Source organism: Capricornis sumatraensis, chromosome 9, assembly GCF_032405125.1.
Source record: "Capricornis sumatraensis isolate serow.1 chromosome 9, serow.2, whole genome shotgun sequence".
In the NCBI taxonomy this organism is placed as follows: Eukaryota; Metazoa; Chordata; class Mammalia; order Artiodactyla; family Bovidae; genus Capricornis; species Capricornis sumatraensis.
In genome coordinates, this window is record NC_091077.1 from 49,365,994 (window position 1) to 49,383,359 (window position 17,366).

At 36.6% G+C, this 17,366-nt stretch overlaps 1 protein-coding gene across 1 annotated transcript in view; it reads left to right on the forward strand.

The window, feature by feature from the left end:
- Positions 1-17,366, forward strand: part of KDM3B (lysine demethylase 3B) — a 58,557-nt gene that overhangs the window by 4,619 nt on the left and 36,572 nt on the right. Inside the window, exons 2-6 of the mRNA XM_068980318.1 lie at positions 7,522-7,689; positions 9,882-9,995; positions 11,878-11,983; positions 13,545-13,669; positions 15,548-15,622. Coding sequence (XP_068836419.1) covers positions 7,522-7,689; positions 9,882-9,995; positions 11,878-11,983; positions 13,545-13,669; positions 15,548-15,622 — 588 coding nt within the window. The remainder of the gene's footprint in view (positions 1-7,521; positions 7,690-9,881; positions 9,996-11,877; positions 11,984-13,544; positions 13,670-15,547; positions 15,623-17,366) is intronic.

Below are 17,366 nucleotides of genomic sequence, written 5' to 3' on the forward strand. Positions count from 1 at the left end.
GTAGAATATGTTTTGTGGATCAGTGTATGGTTTAGAGAACTTTAAATAAAAATGAGATGGTCCAAAAGAATATATAATGGTTAAGTGTGAGGCCATCTACACACACTTTTCATCCTAACTCTCCCCTTACAGCAGGAGGTCTGTTTTTGAAACATTGAGCCACTATTGAATTTTTTAGGCACTCCAGTGCTTTGTGTAAGTTGCTTTTTAAAGTTTGTCTTCATTTATGTGTGTATGTCATTTTTGATACTTCTATCTTACTGTCTTTGCATTCTATTTATTTCAAGACTACAGTATGTCCGCCAGTGGTCACACTGTACACTGGTCATTTTGTCCAGCATCCTCTCCCTTCACTGTACAGTCAGATTTTTTTCTTGTTTATTATCCATTTATTTCTAAGAGTTGTTTCACTAACTCTCCATCTGTCAAGGACTCATTCCCTTCTTTAGAACTCACTTGCCTAGTTCTGTTCTCCACCTTCTTGTTGATTTAGTTTCCCCTCCACCTGCCTAAATCACGGGTAACTAACATGGCATTTTCTGTTAGTGATTTTCTCAGCAACAGCTGGAGTGGGTTCCAGTAGGCTTTGCTTCCTCAAGGCCTGGGGGACACAACACCTGTTGCTGTTTCTCAGTTTTCCACTGCTTTTGACAGGTTGGTGGTTTTTAAGCCCTCCTCATCCCACTGTTCCTACTACTAAAGTGTCTTTTACCCTTGTTCTGCAGTTGGATAAAACCTGCCTGATTGAACAGTGACCTCGCTTAGTTTTGCAAGGGCAGGAGCTCTGGGTGGAGTGGGGGTTGTGTCTTCAGGGGTAATCAGGCTCTAGGGATCTGATTCTCACTAACCAAACTCTTGAGACTGATTTGTAAATCCACATGTAAGGTTATTAATTTACAATGGGAGATAAACCTATCCAGAGATCTGCACAGAGCCCCCTCCTGGTCTACTCAGGAGACCAAATTACAGATAAGAGGGATCCTTGTCCTGCAAAGAATCAGACAAGGAAAGCTGGGCGTTGCCAAATGGATATTTACAACATGCACTCTTGCTGATCCTCTGCTTTCCTAGTGCTTTCTGGCTTCCGTGTTTTATACCCCCTTTACCCTTTGCTTTTGATTTTGTCGTCCATTGAAATCCTGTAAAGAGAAATGAACACCTCTTCCAAGTCTTTCTAAATCCAAGTGTTTTTCCTTTATCACTTGTTGAGATACTTCTTTTGTAATATTTATTAATTTTTCTTGGTATAGATACAAAACAAGATATATAGCTTATCTGCCCTTCTAGATTGTAAGTTCATCAAGAACAGGGAACATGTGCATTTCTACTATTCACTTTAAGTAGAATATTTAGAAGCCAGTATTATGTTAACTTTTATTTCTGATTTTTTATTTTATTTATTATGAATTTTCTACTCGGTGGCCCCCTGTATTTAACTTGATCTTTAAGGTTTTCTCTTTTGTATATTTTTACTGATACTGACTCACGACTGATTTTCTTCTTTATATGATTGGATTTATATTTGGGACCCCCATCCAAGGTGGATTGTCAGTTGGTTTTTGTGATTTACATCAGAGTTATTAGATGTGTTTTGTTTTTCTGATTCTCAAGTAATAACATGTCTAGTATACAAAATGTAGAAGTTATTTTAATAAAGCCCCTGTAGAATCACAACCTATTAAAAACTGCTATGTTTGGTACATAGTCTAATCTTTTTTTAAGTTGAATTCATACTGTATTTTCAGTTTTGAGTTTTTCTTTTAACTGAATATGTCAGTTATTTTCATGTATTACCAAAAAATTTTGTATTTTAGGTGATTGTCATTTTTTGTCATTTTTTGTATTTTCCATAGTAACATGTGTTGCTTTCGTAACTGAAAGAAACAATAAATGCTCTCAAAGAAATATTATAGTTTTTATTGACTGGCTAATTTATTTAACTGCTCCTCTTTCATTGGATACTGAAATTGTTTCAGATTTTATGCTTTATTAATATTTCTGTGATGAACGTTTTTGTGAATAAAGCCTGTTCTGTGTTTACTATGACTTCCTAGGATTATTGCCAGAAATGCTATTATGGAAATACAGGATATACACATACTTAAGATTCTTAATATATGACAGTTTTTTTTCCTTTTAAGCCATTCCAGTTTATATTCTGACCAGTTATGAATTTGCTTAAGAAATGCATATTTATCAGAAGCCCAAGATCCACTAGGCATTTCACATTATTTTATTTAATTCTGCCACAGTTCTGTGAGGTATTTACTGTCCCTATTAATAGACAAAGGAAGTAAGGCTCAAAGAGGCTAAAGTAACTTGCTCCCACAGCTAAGAAATGAGGAAGTTGGGATGCAAATCCACATCTTTTTGATTCCACTGCACCTAAAACCATTTACATATATATATACACACACACACACACACACACACACACACACACACACTTGAGTTTGTATTCAGGTTATTTCTGTGCTCAGTTGCATGTGACTGTTTGCAACCCCATGAACTGTAGCCCACCAGGCTCCTCTATCCATGGAATTTTCCAGGAAAAAATACTGGAGCAGGTTGCCATTTCCTACTCTAGGGGATCTTTTGGACCCAGGGATCTAACCCTTGTCTCTTGCACCTCCTACATTGGCAGGCAGATTCTTTACCACTGTGCCACCTGGAATTCTAATATCATTTGTAACAGTTCATATTTCATTTAGAATGTAGTTAGGAAAACTGGAAAAGAAAAGTTAGGAACCTTAGAAGTTTCCATTTTCCTTACCTTCTCATAGTCATTACCATATCCTGTTACTTTTATCTCTAATTTCTCAAATATGCTTTTCTTTCATACAGTCTTGATCTAGACCTTGGTTTAGGCCTTTTACGTCTCTTAACCTGGGTTTTCATCACTTTGTAATTAGTCTCCTCGCCTCCAGTTTCTTGCCTCTATGAGTTCCTTTCAAACCTGATCCCAAAGTTAATTCTTTCCTTAAAAAAAAAAGTTAATTATATAAATAATATGTCTAAGGACAAAAAAGGAACATTTATTGATAAGGTATTACCTTATTATCAGATAATACTATTACTCCTCCTATCCCAACCCTTCTCCTGTCCTCCCAACTCCCTAAAAAATCTGCAGCTTGCTTTTTTCCATATATCTTAGAGTTCTATGTTCATCTATTAGATACATCTCATTTTTAAAACGTCCTTATCCCATAATTTGAATAAAGGATGTTTAATACTTTGTAATATCTATTTTGATTTCCTATTTAAACTGAGTATTGAGAAAATTTTCCCCTCAGATGGCATTATCCTTCTAAAATGCACGTGAAAGATGTCTGTGTATATCATCATCATTTCCCCCACCCTGCTTAAAACAGTCAAACGCTCCCCCAAGGCCTATAGAAGACAACATAAACTCTCATGTGTCCAGGGCCAGGCTTGTGAGAAGTAGCTGGGCGACAGACTGAAGGGTATAGAGGGGATTGACTACTGGAGAGTTCAGACATACCAACAGAACCCCCACTCTGCTGACCAAACAAGAACCTTTGCCACCAGGTTTCAATTTATCATCCGTTAACATGCCAACAGAACACTTTACAGCTAACTTACTAGCTGCTACATCCTTCTCCTAGAACACCGAATCTGCTCTTAGGTTTCTCTGCTTTGGCACCTGCTGCAGTCTTTCTCTCCCTTCTCTGCCAGAAGAATACAGTTTGTCCTTTGAGATCCAGTTTGTATACCACTACCTCTTCAATGAATCCTTTCTTGTTTCCCAAAGCATATACCTTCTCTAATATGTTCAGTCTTCATTACTGCTCTTATTACATGCCTCTGTAATAATTTCTGTACCTCTCTGCTGGCTCACTCATCTGGGGTTTGATTCCTTCCTGCCAACTGCTACCTTATTCACCTTGATCTTCTTGGCCCTGGCAAGTGTTCTGTGCACATGCACACACACACGTGCGCGCGCACACACACACACGCATATTTCTGAGGCATTCTGTTTTTGTTGAGTGAGTGAATAAATTAATACCTTTATTAATTGTAAGAATGGCCTTAGGACCAGAATCCAAACTGATTATTACATAATTATGTGGTTAGCATGAAAGTTTGTATTACTCAGACTACTACTGTCTGATTTTATCAAACTTAGGTTAACTTACTTGATTTTTTAAAAAATTTATTTCATTTTAATGTCACTGAATGAATGTGCATCACATATAGACCATGAAAGGGATTTTGAAATGAAAGTAAGCGTTTTACCACTAACTCTCCTTAACTAAGGAAATATTTTACACATCTAGTCCTTAGGCTGTAGCTGTACAATAATACTTTTTGCTACTTTTACTCTAATAGTAGAAATTTTTGAAATACTTGAAAAAAAAATAAACTGTTTTAGTTCTGTTCTGTTCAGATTATCAGCCTGCCTTGGCCATCTCTAACTCAGTCCAAGCACTACCATTGATTTTCGTTAGCTTATATCCCTTCTTCCTGTTTTGTGACCTAGCCACTGCCATTAAAAAAAAAATGTTTGTTTGGCATGTCGGATCTAGTTCCCTGATCAGGGATAGAACGTGGGCATCCTGCATTCTGAGCGTGGAATCTTAACCACACTGGACCACCAGAGAAGTCCCTGGCCGTTACCATTTAAAGAGTTCATGTTCTGTGTACTTTGACCTGAAATGATTCTTCACCTTATATATTCTAACTCCTTCCATCTCTAGCTAGGAGATGGAACAGAGTGCTAGGGCCAGAAATAAGCCAGAATACTGGTAGAACATGTTTACATATATCCACATTCCATATTGCTCTCAAAACAAATTTGTATTGCTAGCCTAGAGCAGTTGTTTGAACTCAGAACATATAGCACTGTGGTTGCCAAGTTCAATACTTCATTCCTTTGCCCAGGCAGGTTAGGAAATAATTGCCCTTAAATTAGGTGAAATATGGCTTTCAAATATTTCAGCTCTCCCATGGTGTTTTCAGATGTGTTATGACAGAATTCCTGAATACTAACTTTTAAAATGTTCAAATTACTATATAAAGAATTACAATCATTACAGCTTTGATACAATGACTTCTTTTAGTGTTGTCTCTGTATTTGGATGTTGGTATGACTTAGAATTTTGTGACTCATATGTTGGCTTCCCAGGTGGCACTAATGGTAAAGAACCTGCCTGCCAATGCAGGAGACATAAGAGCCACTGGTTCGATCCCCAGGTTGAGAAGATCCCCTGGAGGATGAAATGGCAACCCACTCTAGTATCCTGGCCTGGAGAATCCCATGGGCAGAAGAGCCTGGCAGACTACAGTCCATGGGATCGTGCAGAGTCAGACACGACTGAAGCGATTCAGCACCAGCACCATGTTGATTTTTAAAGTAGTTGGCAGATTACCACTGTACACGGCACCTAGCTGTCAGGCACCAGAGAGCCTCAACCTCTGGTTTTCTAAGCTATGCCCAGGAGAGCACTGTGTCACTCAAGGTCAGACTCGACCTAGGGTTTCGACAGCCTCTGTTCCTTTTCATGACTTGGAAGGCCTTCAGCCATTGCCTCCTCTGGACATCAGTTATGATACCACTGAACAGTAATGGGACTGCTGTTCTCCTAGTCTTGGGTTCAAAATCCAAGTCATTTTTGAGTTTTCCCTTACTCTTATTCCAGCCAGTCATCATGCTTATTGATATGAATCATCAACTCTCATGAGCCCTGGTCACTTCCTTCCTCGTCTCACTGCTCCCACTCTAGGTCATGTAAGAACACCCCCTGTTCCCCACCCCACTCCCACTCTAAGCCATCTTGATCCACTGAGCTGGATTGTCCTGAAACAAACTGTTCTGCTTATGTTTTGACCTCAGAAACCTTTTACTGGCAGTTGCACGTATACACATTCACCCACACATACACGTATCTCCCATTGGCAGATGGATGAACCCAAGTTTTATCCCAACATTTGGTGTCTTCCACATTGACTATTAATCTTTTTAGTCTCATTGCCCACTCCTTCCCCACAGTGTGCTGTAGCTCCTGCCCATCCTAGAACTTGATTGGGACTTTTTTTTAAACCTCATCCCATATCACTCCCTTTGTATACCTGAAGTGATCTCTCCTGCTTCTGAACACTCCCTATACCTTATTTGTTTTATCTTATGGCATGTTATTGCCCAAGTAGTGCTTTACAATTGACCAAAGTACTTTTGAATCTATTACTTGATTTAGTCTTCACAACCAGTCCATGAGGTATGTCTTACCACAAAGGAAGAAACCAAGACTTGAGAAGCGAAGAGTGACTTGCTCAAGTTTTCAGTTAAAACTAACACCTTAAGGTTAAGATGGAAATCCAAGCCTTCAGGAACATAAGCCCCAAGCTTTATTCATTACTCCCTTTCTTGTTTCCTGAGTCTGTACTTAAATGCAAGTTTGAATACAACTCTTTACAGTTGTCAGCAAGTTACTTAAAGTTGTATATGATTCCCCCAGAACACATATTAATATGTGAATGAGCCCCTTCATATATTAAATGTAATGTAGTTTAATGTTCTTTCTCTGTAAAAATCATGCAGTTTAATGTTCTTTCTCTGTAAAAATCATGCTTCCCCTTTTGAGCCTTATTTTCCCATGATTTTTTTTTTAAGTAAATGTGAAACTTACTTAGCGTATTACAAGTAATAAACCTAGAACTTTGTGTAATGAATTTAATTGCCCTACATTGTTACCTTTGGAAGTGTGATATGAGAAATTTCTTGTAGAGCCAAGTGGTTGGGAAAGTGTTGCTTCCATGAGACATTGCTTTGTGTTCTCCTTTTAGACAGTGAAGACAATGCAACTAACCTCTCCATTTTCAGATTGGCCTTTAGGAAGCTCAGAGCCCAATCAGTAATCCATCATTAATCATATATCCCTCAGTCATAGAGCTGTATAGATCCTTATTCTCTTCATAAGTTTTCCCTCTTTTTATACTTTAATAGTGACTTCCTGTTGTAGTTTGCTTAGTCCTGATTTGCAAATTTATATTTTATCATTTTCTTGCATCTTTCCCAAAAGCCAACTAAAATTCTTTGAAGTGGGCTATAAGTACTCTAGCCTTTATTAATTTTAAAAGTTCACAATAGAAGTGTAAAAAATTTGTCTTTCTACCTATTAGACTATGAGCTTCTTGAGGCCGGTGTTCTAGATTCCTTTCCGTATTCCTGAACCTAGCATAGGGGCCTTATACATAGTAAGCCCCCAGTTAGTGTACTTAGATGTAAATTGGAAACTAAGAGTTATAAATCTCAGTAGGATCATGGCTAGAAATTAATAACTGTAAATAACTAATGCCCCCTTAACTCTGTAGCCTCTTCTCAGAGTGAGGATGAGACCAACTTCCTGGCTCTGAAGTAAGATTGGTTTTTATTGAAATCCATTAAAAGAAGTTAAAAACAAGTTAAAAGTTTTCAAAACAGGAAGTTTGTGTTTGTTTTTATATTATAGTGTGGGATTTTTCCAGTGTAACCTTAAGATGACTTTTTGTCTCTTTTTCCAGATCTTTGTAGAATTTGATGGCTGTAACTGGAAGCAGCACTCCTGGGTTAAAGTTCACGCTGAAGAAGTTATTGTACTTTTGCTGGAAGGGTCTCTAGTATGGGCACCTCGGAAGGACCCAGTCCTTATCCAGGGCACTCGAGTCTCAATTGCACAGTGGCCAGCCCTGGTGAGTGACTTTTATTGGCTAGAAGCATATTTGGGCTTTATTATTCAACATGGTATTTATGCAATAGCTGAACTTTTTAGAATTCCCCAGACTCTAATGCTTTGTCCTTAACAGGCTTTTATTCTGAAGTTACTAAAGCAAAAATTGGGAGAGATCTCTTCTCCTGTGCCTTCTGAAATGTTTTATATTAAGTGATATTTGATACTTTGTTTCTAAATAATTTTTTACCTTTCTTTTCTCATCATAATATTATGAAACAATGTAATTATTAAAGTCTGTTTTTTCCCATAGAAACTTTTTTTCCAGCTTTAGTGAGATAGAATTGACATATAACATTGTATAAGTCTGTGTACATGTGATGATTTTATATTTATAGTGAAATAATAATTACAGTAAGGTTAAAAGTTCTGTGTCTCACACAGTTACATTTTTGTGTGCGTGGTAAGAACTTTTCTTTTTTAGCTTTGCAAAACAAGAACATTCTAAAAATCTCAATAAAGTATAATCTCATTGTTTTATAGAGTACCTTCCTACATATTATCTAATTTGCTTCTCACAACACATACATGGTAAGAACTTTTAAGATTTGCTCTCTTAGCAACTTTCAAGTATACAATACAGCATTTTAACTATAGTCACCGTGCTGTACGTTAGATCCTCAGAATCTGCTCTTCTTATTACTGTAGCTTATACCCTTTGACCACTTTTACCCATTTCCCACACTCCCCCTACCCCTGGCAGCCACCAATATATTCTGTGTGTATGAGTTCAGTTGTTTTATATTCCACATGTAATTGAAATCATACCATATTTGTCTTTCTCTGTCTGACTTATTTGATTTAGCATAGTGCCCTGGAGATTCAGCTGTGTTGTTGTAAGTGGCAGAATTTCCTCCTTTTTTATGGCTGAATAATATTTTTTTGTGTATAATATTTATGTGTGTGTGTGTGCACCGCATTTTCTTTATCCATTCATTCATCACTGGACACTTAGGTCATTTCCTTGTCTTGGCTATTGTAAATATTGCTGCAGTGAACATGAGGGTGCAGATATCTCTTCAAGATAGTGATTTCATTTCTTTTGGATAAATACTCAGAAGTAGGATGTTGAATCACATGGTAGTTTCTGTTTTTAATTTTTTTGAGGAACCTCTGTATTGTTCTCCGTAGTGGCTGTGCCAGTTTACATTCCACTCATGGTGCAAGGGTCCCCCTCTCTATGTCCTCTCCAGTACTTGGTGTGTTTGTCTTTTCATATCCCCACTGATGGTACAAGGGTCCCCTCCTCTTTGTCTTTCATTTTTAGGTGTGAGGTGATTACTCATTGTGGTTTCGATCTGCATTTCCCTGAATTTAGTGAGGTTGAGCCCCTTTTCATGTACCTGTTACCCATTTGTCTGTTTTTGGAAAAATATCTATTCAGGTGATATGCCCATTTTTAAATCAGACTATTTATGATGAGTTTTTTGTTTTTAGCATTTTAAGTCACCCATTTATTAGTTGGATAAGTTAGAAGCATAGACACTTTGTGTACTACTTCTTAGCTCAGACTCTCACAAGGCAAAAATCTAGTTCTCCTATGACTAACCAAATTAAATAATGCTCAAAACAAACATTTTTAACCCATTGATTATACATATCATCACTTACTGAGCTCTTTTCATTTGTTTTTAAGGCCACTTTCCAGTTGAACTTTTAGAAGCAGCTCAAATTGATCTTGGTCTCTGGGTGACTTTTGTAGGCAGATTATTTATGAAACACTAAATATGAATTTACCCATGCATTTTTATATCACTGATCATTTTAGAAATCTCACAAAGGTTTCAAGAGTTCTAGAGATGATAATGGTGTAACTCTTTTTTCTGAGAGCTTACTGTAATGTAACCCTCTTGAAGCCTGACAAGATTAGTTAGATTGCAAAAGAGAATGAGGAATTTCTTATTCTTCTTATCCTTTTTAGCTGTTAATAAGGCTATTGAGCCGACTTTATGCTCTAGTTTGCTTCATATGATTATTTGAGGGCTGGTGGGTTAGGAATGACTCTCAGAACTTATGCTTTAGCTTATCTGTATTTACTGAGGTGAAAGATATATGTTAATAATGGATATTTTCTCTGCAGTTAGATATTCAGTTTAATTGTTATTTATTTTCTCTACCAAGTACTAATCTATTTCTTGTCATTGTATTTCACAGACTTTCACTCCCCTGGTAGATAAACTCGGTTTGGGTTCTGTGGTTCCGGTTGAGTACCTTCTGGATCGAGAGCTTCGTTTCCTGTCAGATGCTAATGGGTTGCATTTGTTCCAGGTACTTATCAGTTGGTTTAGTCCTGAATTTATTTCTCTCCCTGCTAATTTCTCTGTTGATTATAAATAGAGTGTTTCTTCTTCTCTTTTAATGTTGAAGCAAGTACTTTCTCCCAGTAATTCCATGTGCCTTTTTTTTTTTTAAATCCATGTGGCTTTTAAAGTTTCTTTGCTCCCTTGAAAAGTACATTTGGTGACTGAGGGTTCTTTTCTCCCCTACACACCCCCACCTCACCCTGAAACCACTTCACACTTAAGACCACAGTTCCTCAGAAGTACTGACTTCCCAGAGATGGTTGCTTCTGTAACTTGTCTGAGAAGGGCCTATACCTTTGCCAGTGGCAGGGAGCCTGGGAATTTGGGCTGGTTCCAACCAACATTAAATATTGAAGAGCTTAGGTATATTTTTAGTTACAAAAAAGGGATAGGTTAGTAGTTTAAACAAGCTAGTATCTGAGTTAGAGTTTCAGAATTTATGGATGATAATATTTATTTCTCATAAGAGTTATTGTCTGAACATTAAAATTTAGAGACTTCCAAGAGTTTTGCTGTCTTATTGAGGCAGCCAAGAGCAATGTTTACTAAACTGTGTTTTGTGAAATATTAATGATGATTTCTTTGTTGTTGAAATGTCTTCCTGACTCATTGGGCCTCACTCCCTCTCATCAGTCTTGTTTTATTCATCTTTGTAATCCTAGTGCTTGTATGAATAGGCACTCAGTGCATTGTGGATAAGTATCAAAATAACAAGATTTACAGGGAATAAAATGTTTTATGGTCAAATAAGTATGAAGAACATTTACCTAAACATGTTTTTTTCTGGATGTCTTCTCAGAGCCTTTAGACGTACTGTTGTGTGTAGAAAGATACAGTATGCTGTTGTCCCTTGAACAACACAGGTTTTAACTACATTGGTCCACTTAGTGTATGGATTTTTGTCAATAAATATAGTACCTGTAAATTAATATGAACTTTTTTCACTGTCTTTTCATTTAGATGTCTAGTGTTAGTAATACTTTTAACATCTGTAGTGCTTTGTTTTATATAAGGCAGTCTTTTTTTTTTCCGGCTATGCTGGGTCTTCGCTGCTGTACAGGCTTTTCTTTAATTGCAGCAAGTGGGGGCTACTCTCTAGTTGCTGTGTGCGGGCTTCTCATTGTGGTGGCTTCTCTTGTTGCAGAGCATGGGCTCCAGGGCGCCCAGGCCTCAGTAGTTGCAGACCACAGGCTCTAGAGCACAGGCTCAATCGTTGTGGTGACATGTAGGATATTTCCAGATCAAGGGCCGAACCCATGTCTCCTGCATTGGCAGGTAGATTCTTTACCACTGAGCTACCAGGGAAGCCCTGAATAAGGCAGTCTTGATGTAGTGCATTGACAGATGATTCATCTTGTAAACAGACGTCATGAACATAGGGTATCAATAAATATAGCATAGTACTGTAAATGTATTTTCTCTTCCTCAAGATTTTAATATTTTCTTTTCTCTTGCTTTATAAGAATACAGAAAAATATGTATGATATACACAATATATGTCAGTCAACTATTTATGTATCAGTAAGGCTTCCAATCAACAGTAAGCTATTAGGAGTTAAGTTTTGGGTGAGTCAAACATACACAGATTTTTGACTGGATGGGCTGGGGAAGCAGCTGATGTCCTGCCCTCTTCCCACCTTGTTCAAGGGAGGTATAATATTTCCTAAACCTAAATGATCGTAGCATCTTTAACTTTTGTAGAGCATCTTATAGTCAGACTAGGGTTCTTTGGAACATTTTGATATATGCTGATGTAGAGCTCCTCAGGAGTATACTTTTTCTCTTCTGGTTAGATATTATTGCTGTTTATTTCAGTATTCAGTTTTTTCTTTTTTTATCTTTACTAGATGGGAACAGATAGCCAAAACCAGATTCTTTTGGAACATGCTGCTCTGAGAGACACAGTTAATGCTTTGATCAGTGACCAAAAGCTACAAGAGATATTCAGCCGAGGTAAGAATAGATTGTCTTCTGTCCTTAAATTCTGAATCGGGTGTATGGCCAATGTTGAAAGTGATAGAATGGTGAAAACACCATGCAACTCTTAAACATCTGTGCTTATCTTCTTTTTGTGGGTAGTGTCACAAGTAACTCCAGTTAGCTGGATCTCTAGAATGGATTGGAAAAATAGGATCTCCCTCAAACCAATTTCCTTTTTGTATTATCTTTCATAATATGCAATTTTGTCTTTTTAAAAATGTCTTTATTTCTTAAATATTTATTAAGGACTAACCTTGCAGTCGACACAGTGTTAAGGTACTGGGGATATAACCACAAGCTAGAAAATCTCTGCCCTTATTGAGCATACTGTCTTGTAAGGTTCAGCAGACCAAAGACTGTTAACACCAACAAATAACAACTTAGAGTGTAAGGTATGTTCATAAAGGAAGGTGTCCACAGACTCATTCACATTAAGAGCATGTTAACTTTTGAGAATGAAAACAAAAGAGATTTATTAACTTTTTCATTTTACATACAGATTTTGCCCAAGATTCTACACAAAGGGGAGACTCTGGCTTCATTTATCTTTCCCTTCATGTTGTACATTTGCTCTTTGTCCTTCCTGACCTCATGATAATAATGATTTTCAGTGAAATAGGGCTCTTAGTTCTCTTTTGTCACACTAAATCTAAATAGGTAAAAGTAGGAAAACTGGCCTCTTTGGAGAAGGGAAGTATCAATGTGAAATGATGTTTAATAATCAAGGAAAGATATGAGAGAGGAAAGAAAGTGAGGAAAAATAGATAGCAGTGAGAAGGAAATCAAGGGACAGGATAAGATGTAGAGATATATATATGAATGTGTATAGAAAAATTAAGCTTAATTATAGCTCTGAAAGATAATTAAAATAAGCAGTGATTTAACTATATGGTCTCAAATGTATAAGATATGTAGGAGAGAGAAACTCTTGTTCTTGGAGGGCCAGCTGAAATTGTAAGGTAACATTACCTGCTGATAAAGTAATATCTTTGAAACTCTATGTTCTTAGGAAGACAGGTGCTATATTTGTTCAGACTGTTATTAGAGCAGAGGCTGCAAACCTCATGTATTGAATTCTCCACCTACTGTATTGAAAGTAAGATAGCAAAGGGCAAATGGTTATGTATCATTCCTATGCTAACATAACAAAATAGTACATTCAACTTATTGGCCTACTTTTTTTATGTATATGTCAGATAGATCTGAGTGGATTTTCATATTATCTATAGTTTTTGACTTGTAAGTTGCCTTTCTCTTTCCTGTATTACTTCTAGAATTGAAATATTGAGATAAGGTGTCAGAACCTAGGATATTTTAGGAAATCTCCAAATAAAATTTACCAAAGTCACTGGGAAAAGCTATGTTTTATTTTTAAACTGCTGTGTATAGTAAATCTGAAATTGCTCATTTATTCAACTCCATACAAGAGGATTAAAAGTGCCAATAAGTCTTCTTTCTGTTTCTGTTTTTTAAGGAACAGTCATGAAATACAGCTTAGCCAAAAATAATCAGTACTGACTGATCTCTTCTTTAGGTCCCTACAGTGTTCAGGGTCACAGGGTCAAAGTATACCAGCCAGAGGGAGAAGAAAGTTGGCTCTGTGGTGTTGTAAGCCATCAAGACTCCATCACCCGTCTTATGGAGGTGTCTGTAACTGAGGTGAGGCTCTGTGTTATTTTGTCTGAGGTCCATCCATCCCCTTACCAAGGGTGGCATGGAGAAAGGGAGCACTTCATTACATGTGAGAAGAGCTGGGTTCCATCTCTGGCCTTATCACTTTTGATTCTATCACCTTGAGAAAGGTTGTTCTACTTTTTCAACCTCAGTGTTCTCATCTGTAAATTAGAGGTAATTAGGTAACCACCCTTGGCCTCACAGTATGTGTTTTGGGAACTGAGATGATGTATTCAAAAGTGCTTTGAAATCTATAGAACAGTATACAGATGTGAAGTGCTATTCTTATTTTATCATATTTATAATGTTTATTATTTAAAAATCTAATCAGTTAGTATTTGCTTCTATAATACTTATGCCACTCTCCCCTACATGCTGATAAAATGAATTGTTTTCTAAGGAAATAGAAAAAACATAGCATCTATAACTACCTGGAGAATTATCTATCAAAAACAAGAGTATTTTGAGGCAAACACATATGTATTTATAACACCTTTGAATTGGTTTCAGACTTGCCCTCTACAGTCACATGTAATATAAGCATAATGATTTTAGTCATTTCTTTATTTAATTTATTAAATTATTCAATCTTCATTTATAAATTTCAAGTGATACACATATATATAAAATAGCTAGTGAAAGCCATCCCTTCTCATAGGCAAATATTACTCCTGACAGTGGTAACCACCATTAAGAGTTTGGTATATATTCCATATGCTTCCAAATACCTTCTCTCTATGTGTGTATATGATATTTTCATACTGTCTATTTAGGTAAGAACTGCATAAATCATACTGTACTAACAATGGGATCATATGATGCACATAGTTCTTTGATTTATGTTTTTAACTTTTTAGCATCATTCTGTATAAATATATATAGAAATCTACTTCATCCTTTAAAATCAGATGCATACTATCCACTGAATTGATGTAGTATAGCTAATTTAATTTAAAATTGATGGATATTTAAAAATCATTTCCAGTATTTTACTAATACAAATAATGCCTCAGTGACTATCCTTGAGCATATATCATTATACATTTTTCACATTATTTATTTATTGAAATAAATTCCCAAGTGTGTAATTGCTAGGTCAAAGGATGTACACATTAAATCTGACAGTATCTGTCAAATAGGCCCCTGCCGAAACCTTTAGCTTTTTTTCTGAAGGTTTCTTTTTTCTTTTATATTTTATTATTTATTTGTATTTAGTTTGGCTATTCTGGGTCTTCGTGGCTGCAGGGTCTTTGGGCTACTATCTGATTGCAGTATGCAGGCTTCTCATTGTGGTGGCTTCTCTTGTTGCAGAGCTCTGGCTCTGACACTGGCAGGGCTTCAATAATTTAAGCACATGGGCTCAGTAGTTGTGGCTCCTGGGCTCTGGAGCACAGGCTCAGCAGTTGTAGCTTACAGACTTAGTTACCACAGCATATAGGATCTTCCTGGACCAGGGATAAAACCCATGTCTCCTGCATTGGCAGGTGGATTCTTCACCACTGAGCCACCAGGGAAGTTCTTTTTTTTTTTTGATTACAGAATAGGAAGGTTTTAGAGATGCAGAATTTGAAATTAGTAGCCCTAAAAGAGACACTTGGGCATTGAACTCAATTTTTTCATTCATTCATTTAACAAATATTTGAGTGCTTACCATATTTTAGACCTTGTTTCAAATGTTGTTATTCCAGCAGTGAATTAAATAATAGAGATCCCTATTCATGGAGCTTTCATTCTAGCAGGGAAGTAGAAATAAATAGAGAAAATTGCATAGATTACATAAGAAAAATTACATAATTATGTCTTTGGTGGGCAGGCATTAAATCTTTCTTCTTTTTTCTAATTTCTATCCCCCTCCTTCTGTAGAGTGGTGAGATCAAGTCCGTAGATCCCAGATTGATCCATGTGATGCTCGTGGATAATTCGGCGCCTCAGAGCGAGGTACAGTAATGGAGTGAGTCTCTGAGCAGACTCATGAGCTTGCATTATCTTGTTACATAGACTTCATTATGTGTGTGTTATCCATGTTAATAGCTTTGGGTTTCAAGCTCTGACCACTGTACATTTCTTGCTCTCACCACAGTCTTGTCTAGTTGAGGGAGGGTAATGTTGAGAAAGAGACCTAGTCTGAGCAAACCCTTTTCATCATGGCTATGTTGCCTAACTTTTAAAATGGCCTACTTTTTTCTTACATTTTTTTAGGACAGGTATATTTAAAAGGTGCAATAGACAAAGCTATAATAAGTAGTAGTAATATTCATGACCTACCCAGTAATAAGAAATGGAGAAGAAACTACATCCTCTTTTTCTTTCCATCAGGTGGTAGTGAGCTCCAAGGAAATCTGAAATTTCGTATCCCAAGAAGAGTTCAAACTAAACTAGTGCCTAGTTCAGTGCTCAGCACACAGTGGATTACTCCATAGTTTCTGTGAATCAGACCAACTCTTGGTTCATTCAGAATTATCATAACCCATCAAAAGACATATTATAAATCAGTGCCTGAACCAATTAAGGAATCCTGTATGAATTTCCTTCAGTAGGACATTGACTTGGACAGCCATCTGTCCATATATTCTTCATAGTTTTCTTAGCACCTGTGTTTGTATTGCTCTCTTGGCTGCTCCTGCTGGGTATACAATTCTTCCTCTTCTCTATCCAGTCATTTTGGCTTGATAAAACAAGATTAGGGTAGGAAAAGAAGAATCAGGGTAAAATTTAATAGTTCTTTACTACATATTATATTATTACAAATAGGATAAGTCTTTTGAGTGTGTTTACATGGCTGAAAAACACTTGTTACTTTGATGCTGTATTGGGTCCCTTTTTTATTTCCTTCCTCATTTCATTTGTTCTTTAAGCACCTATTATATGCTAGGTACATTTAGATTGTGCCATATATAGCTAGAGAGTACTGGTCTCAGTGTTCTAATCTACTCACATGTGAGTAGCTCACCATAAGTAGGACATACATATACGTTGTTGCTCAGGGAAATTGCTGTGAGCCAGGCTCTGTAAGTTGGCTGAAGGAGTTACAGGTGAGATCTTTGGTTTTCAGCAACAGACATTGATTCTTCTCTTTTCAGCTTTGCCATGGTGTGACTGTCGTCTTAGCTAGCAAAATACAATTATTGACAGATCTGCCAAGTTTTACAGTAACGCTTCTTAGAGATCCATGGTCACCTCATTTCCTTGGAAAGAATGAGCAAGAAAGGAGAGATTTCAGTGATCGTACTTAAATATTTCACAGCACTGAAAACTGAGTGATGATAGAGGTTGAAGAAGGGGTAAAAAGATTTTTAATTGATCAAATGAAAATAATTCTTAACAAACAGAAACTGTTCTTAAATGAAAGATTTAGGAACTTAGATTAATATTACCAAAAGTATGGGAGAAACAAGTAAATCTTGAGCTTTGGTTAAGGTTTTCAGAAGGAAATTAAGGGGGAAAAAAGGAAGGCAGAAAAAAATGAAGAGAAAACTGGCAAGAAGAAATGAAAAATTTGAAAAAAATTCGGTTATAAGAGCTATAATAATGATTGATTACAGCAAAGATACAGATCTTTACAAAGAATCTATATGTATTCAAGGGTAGATTAATCAAGATTAATCAAGAATCGGTTAATCAAGCTAGTAAATAATAACAGCCAAATAACTATGTCACTAGCTTATTGCCACCCCAGCACATT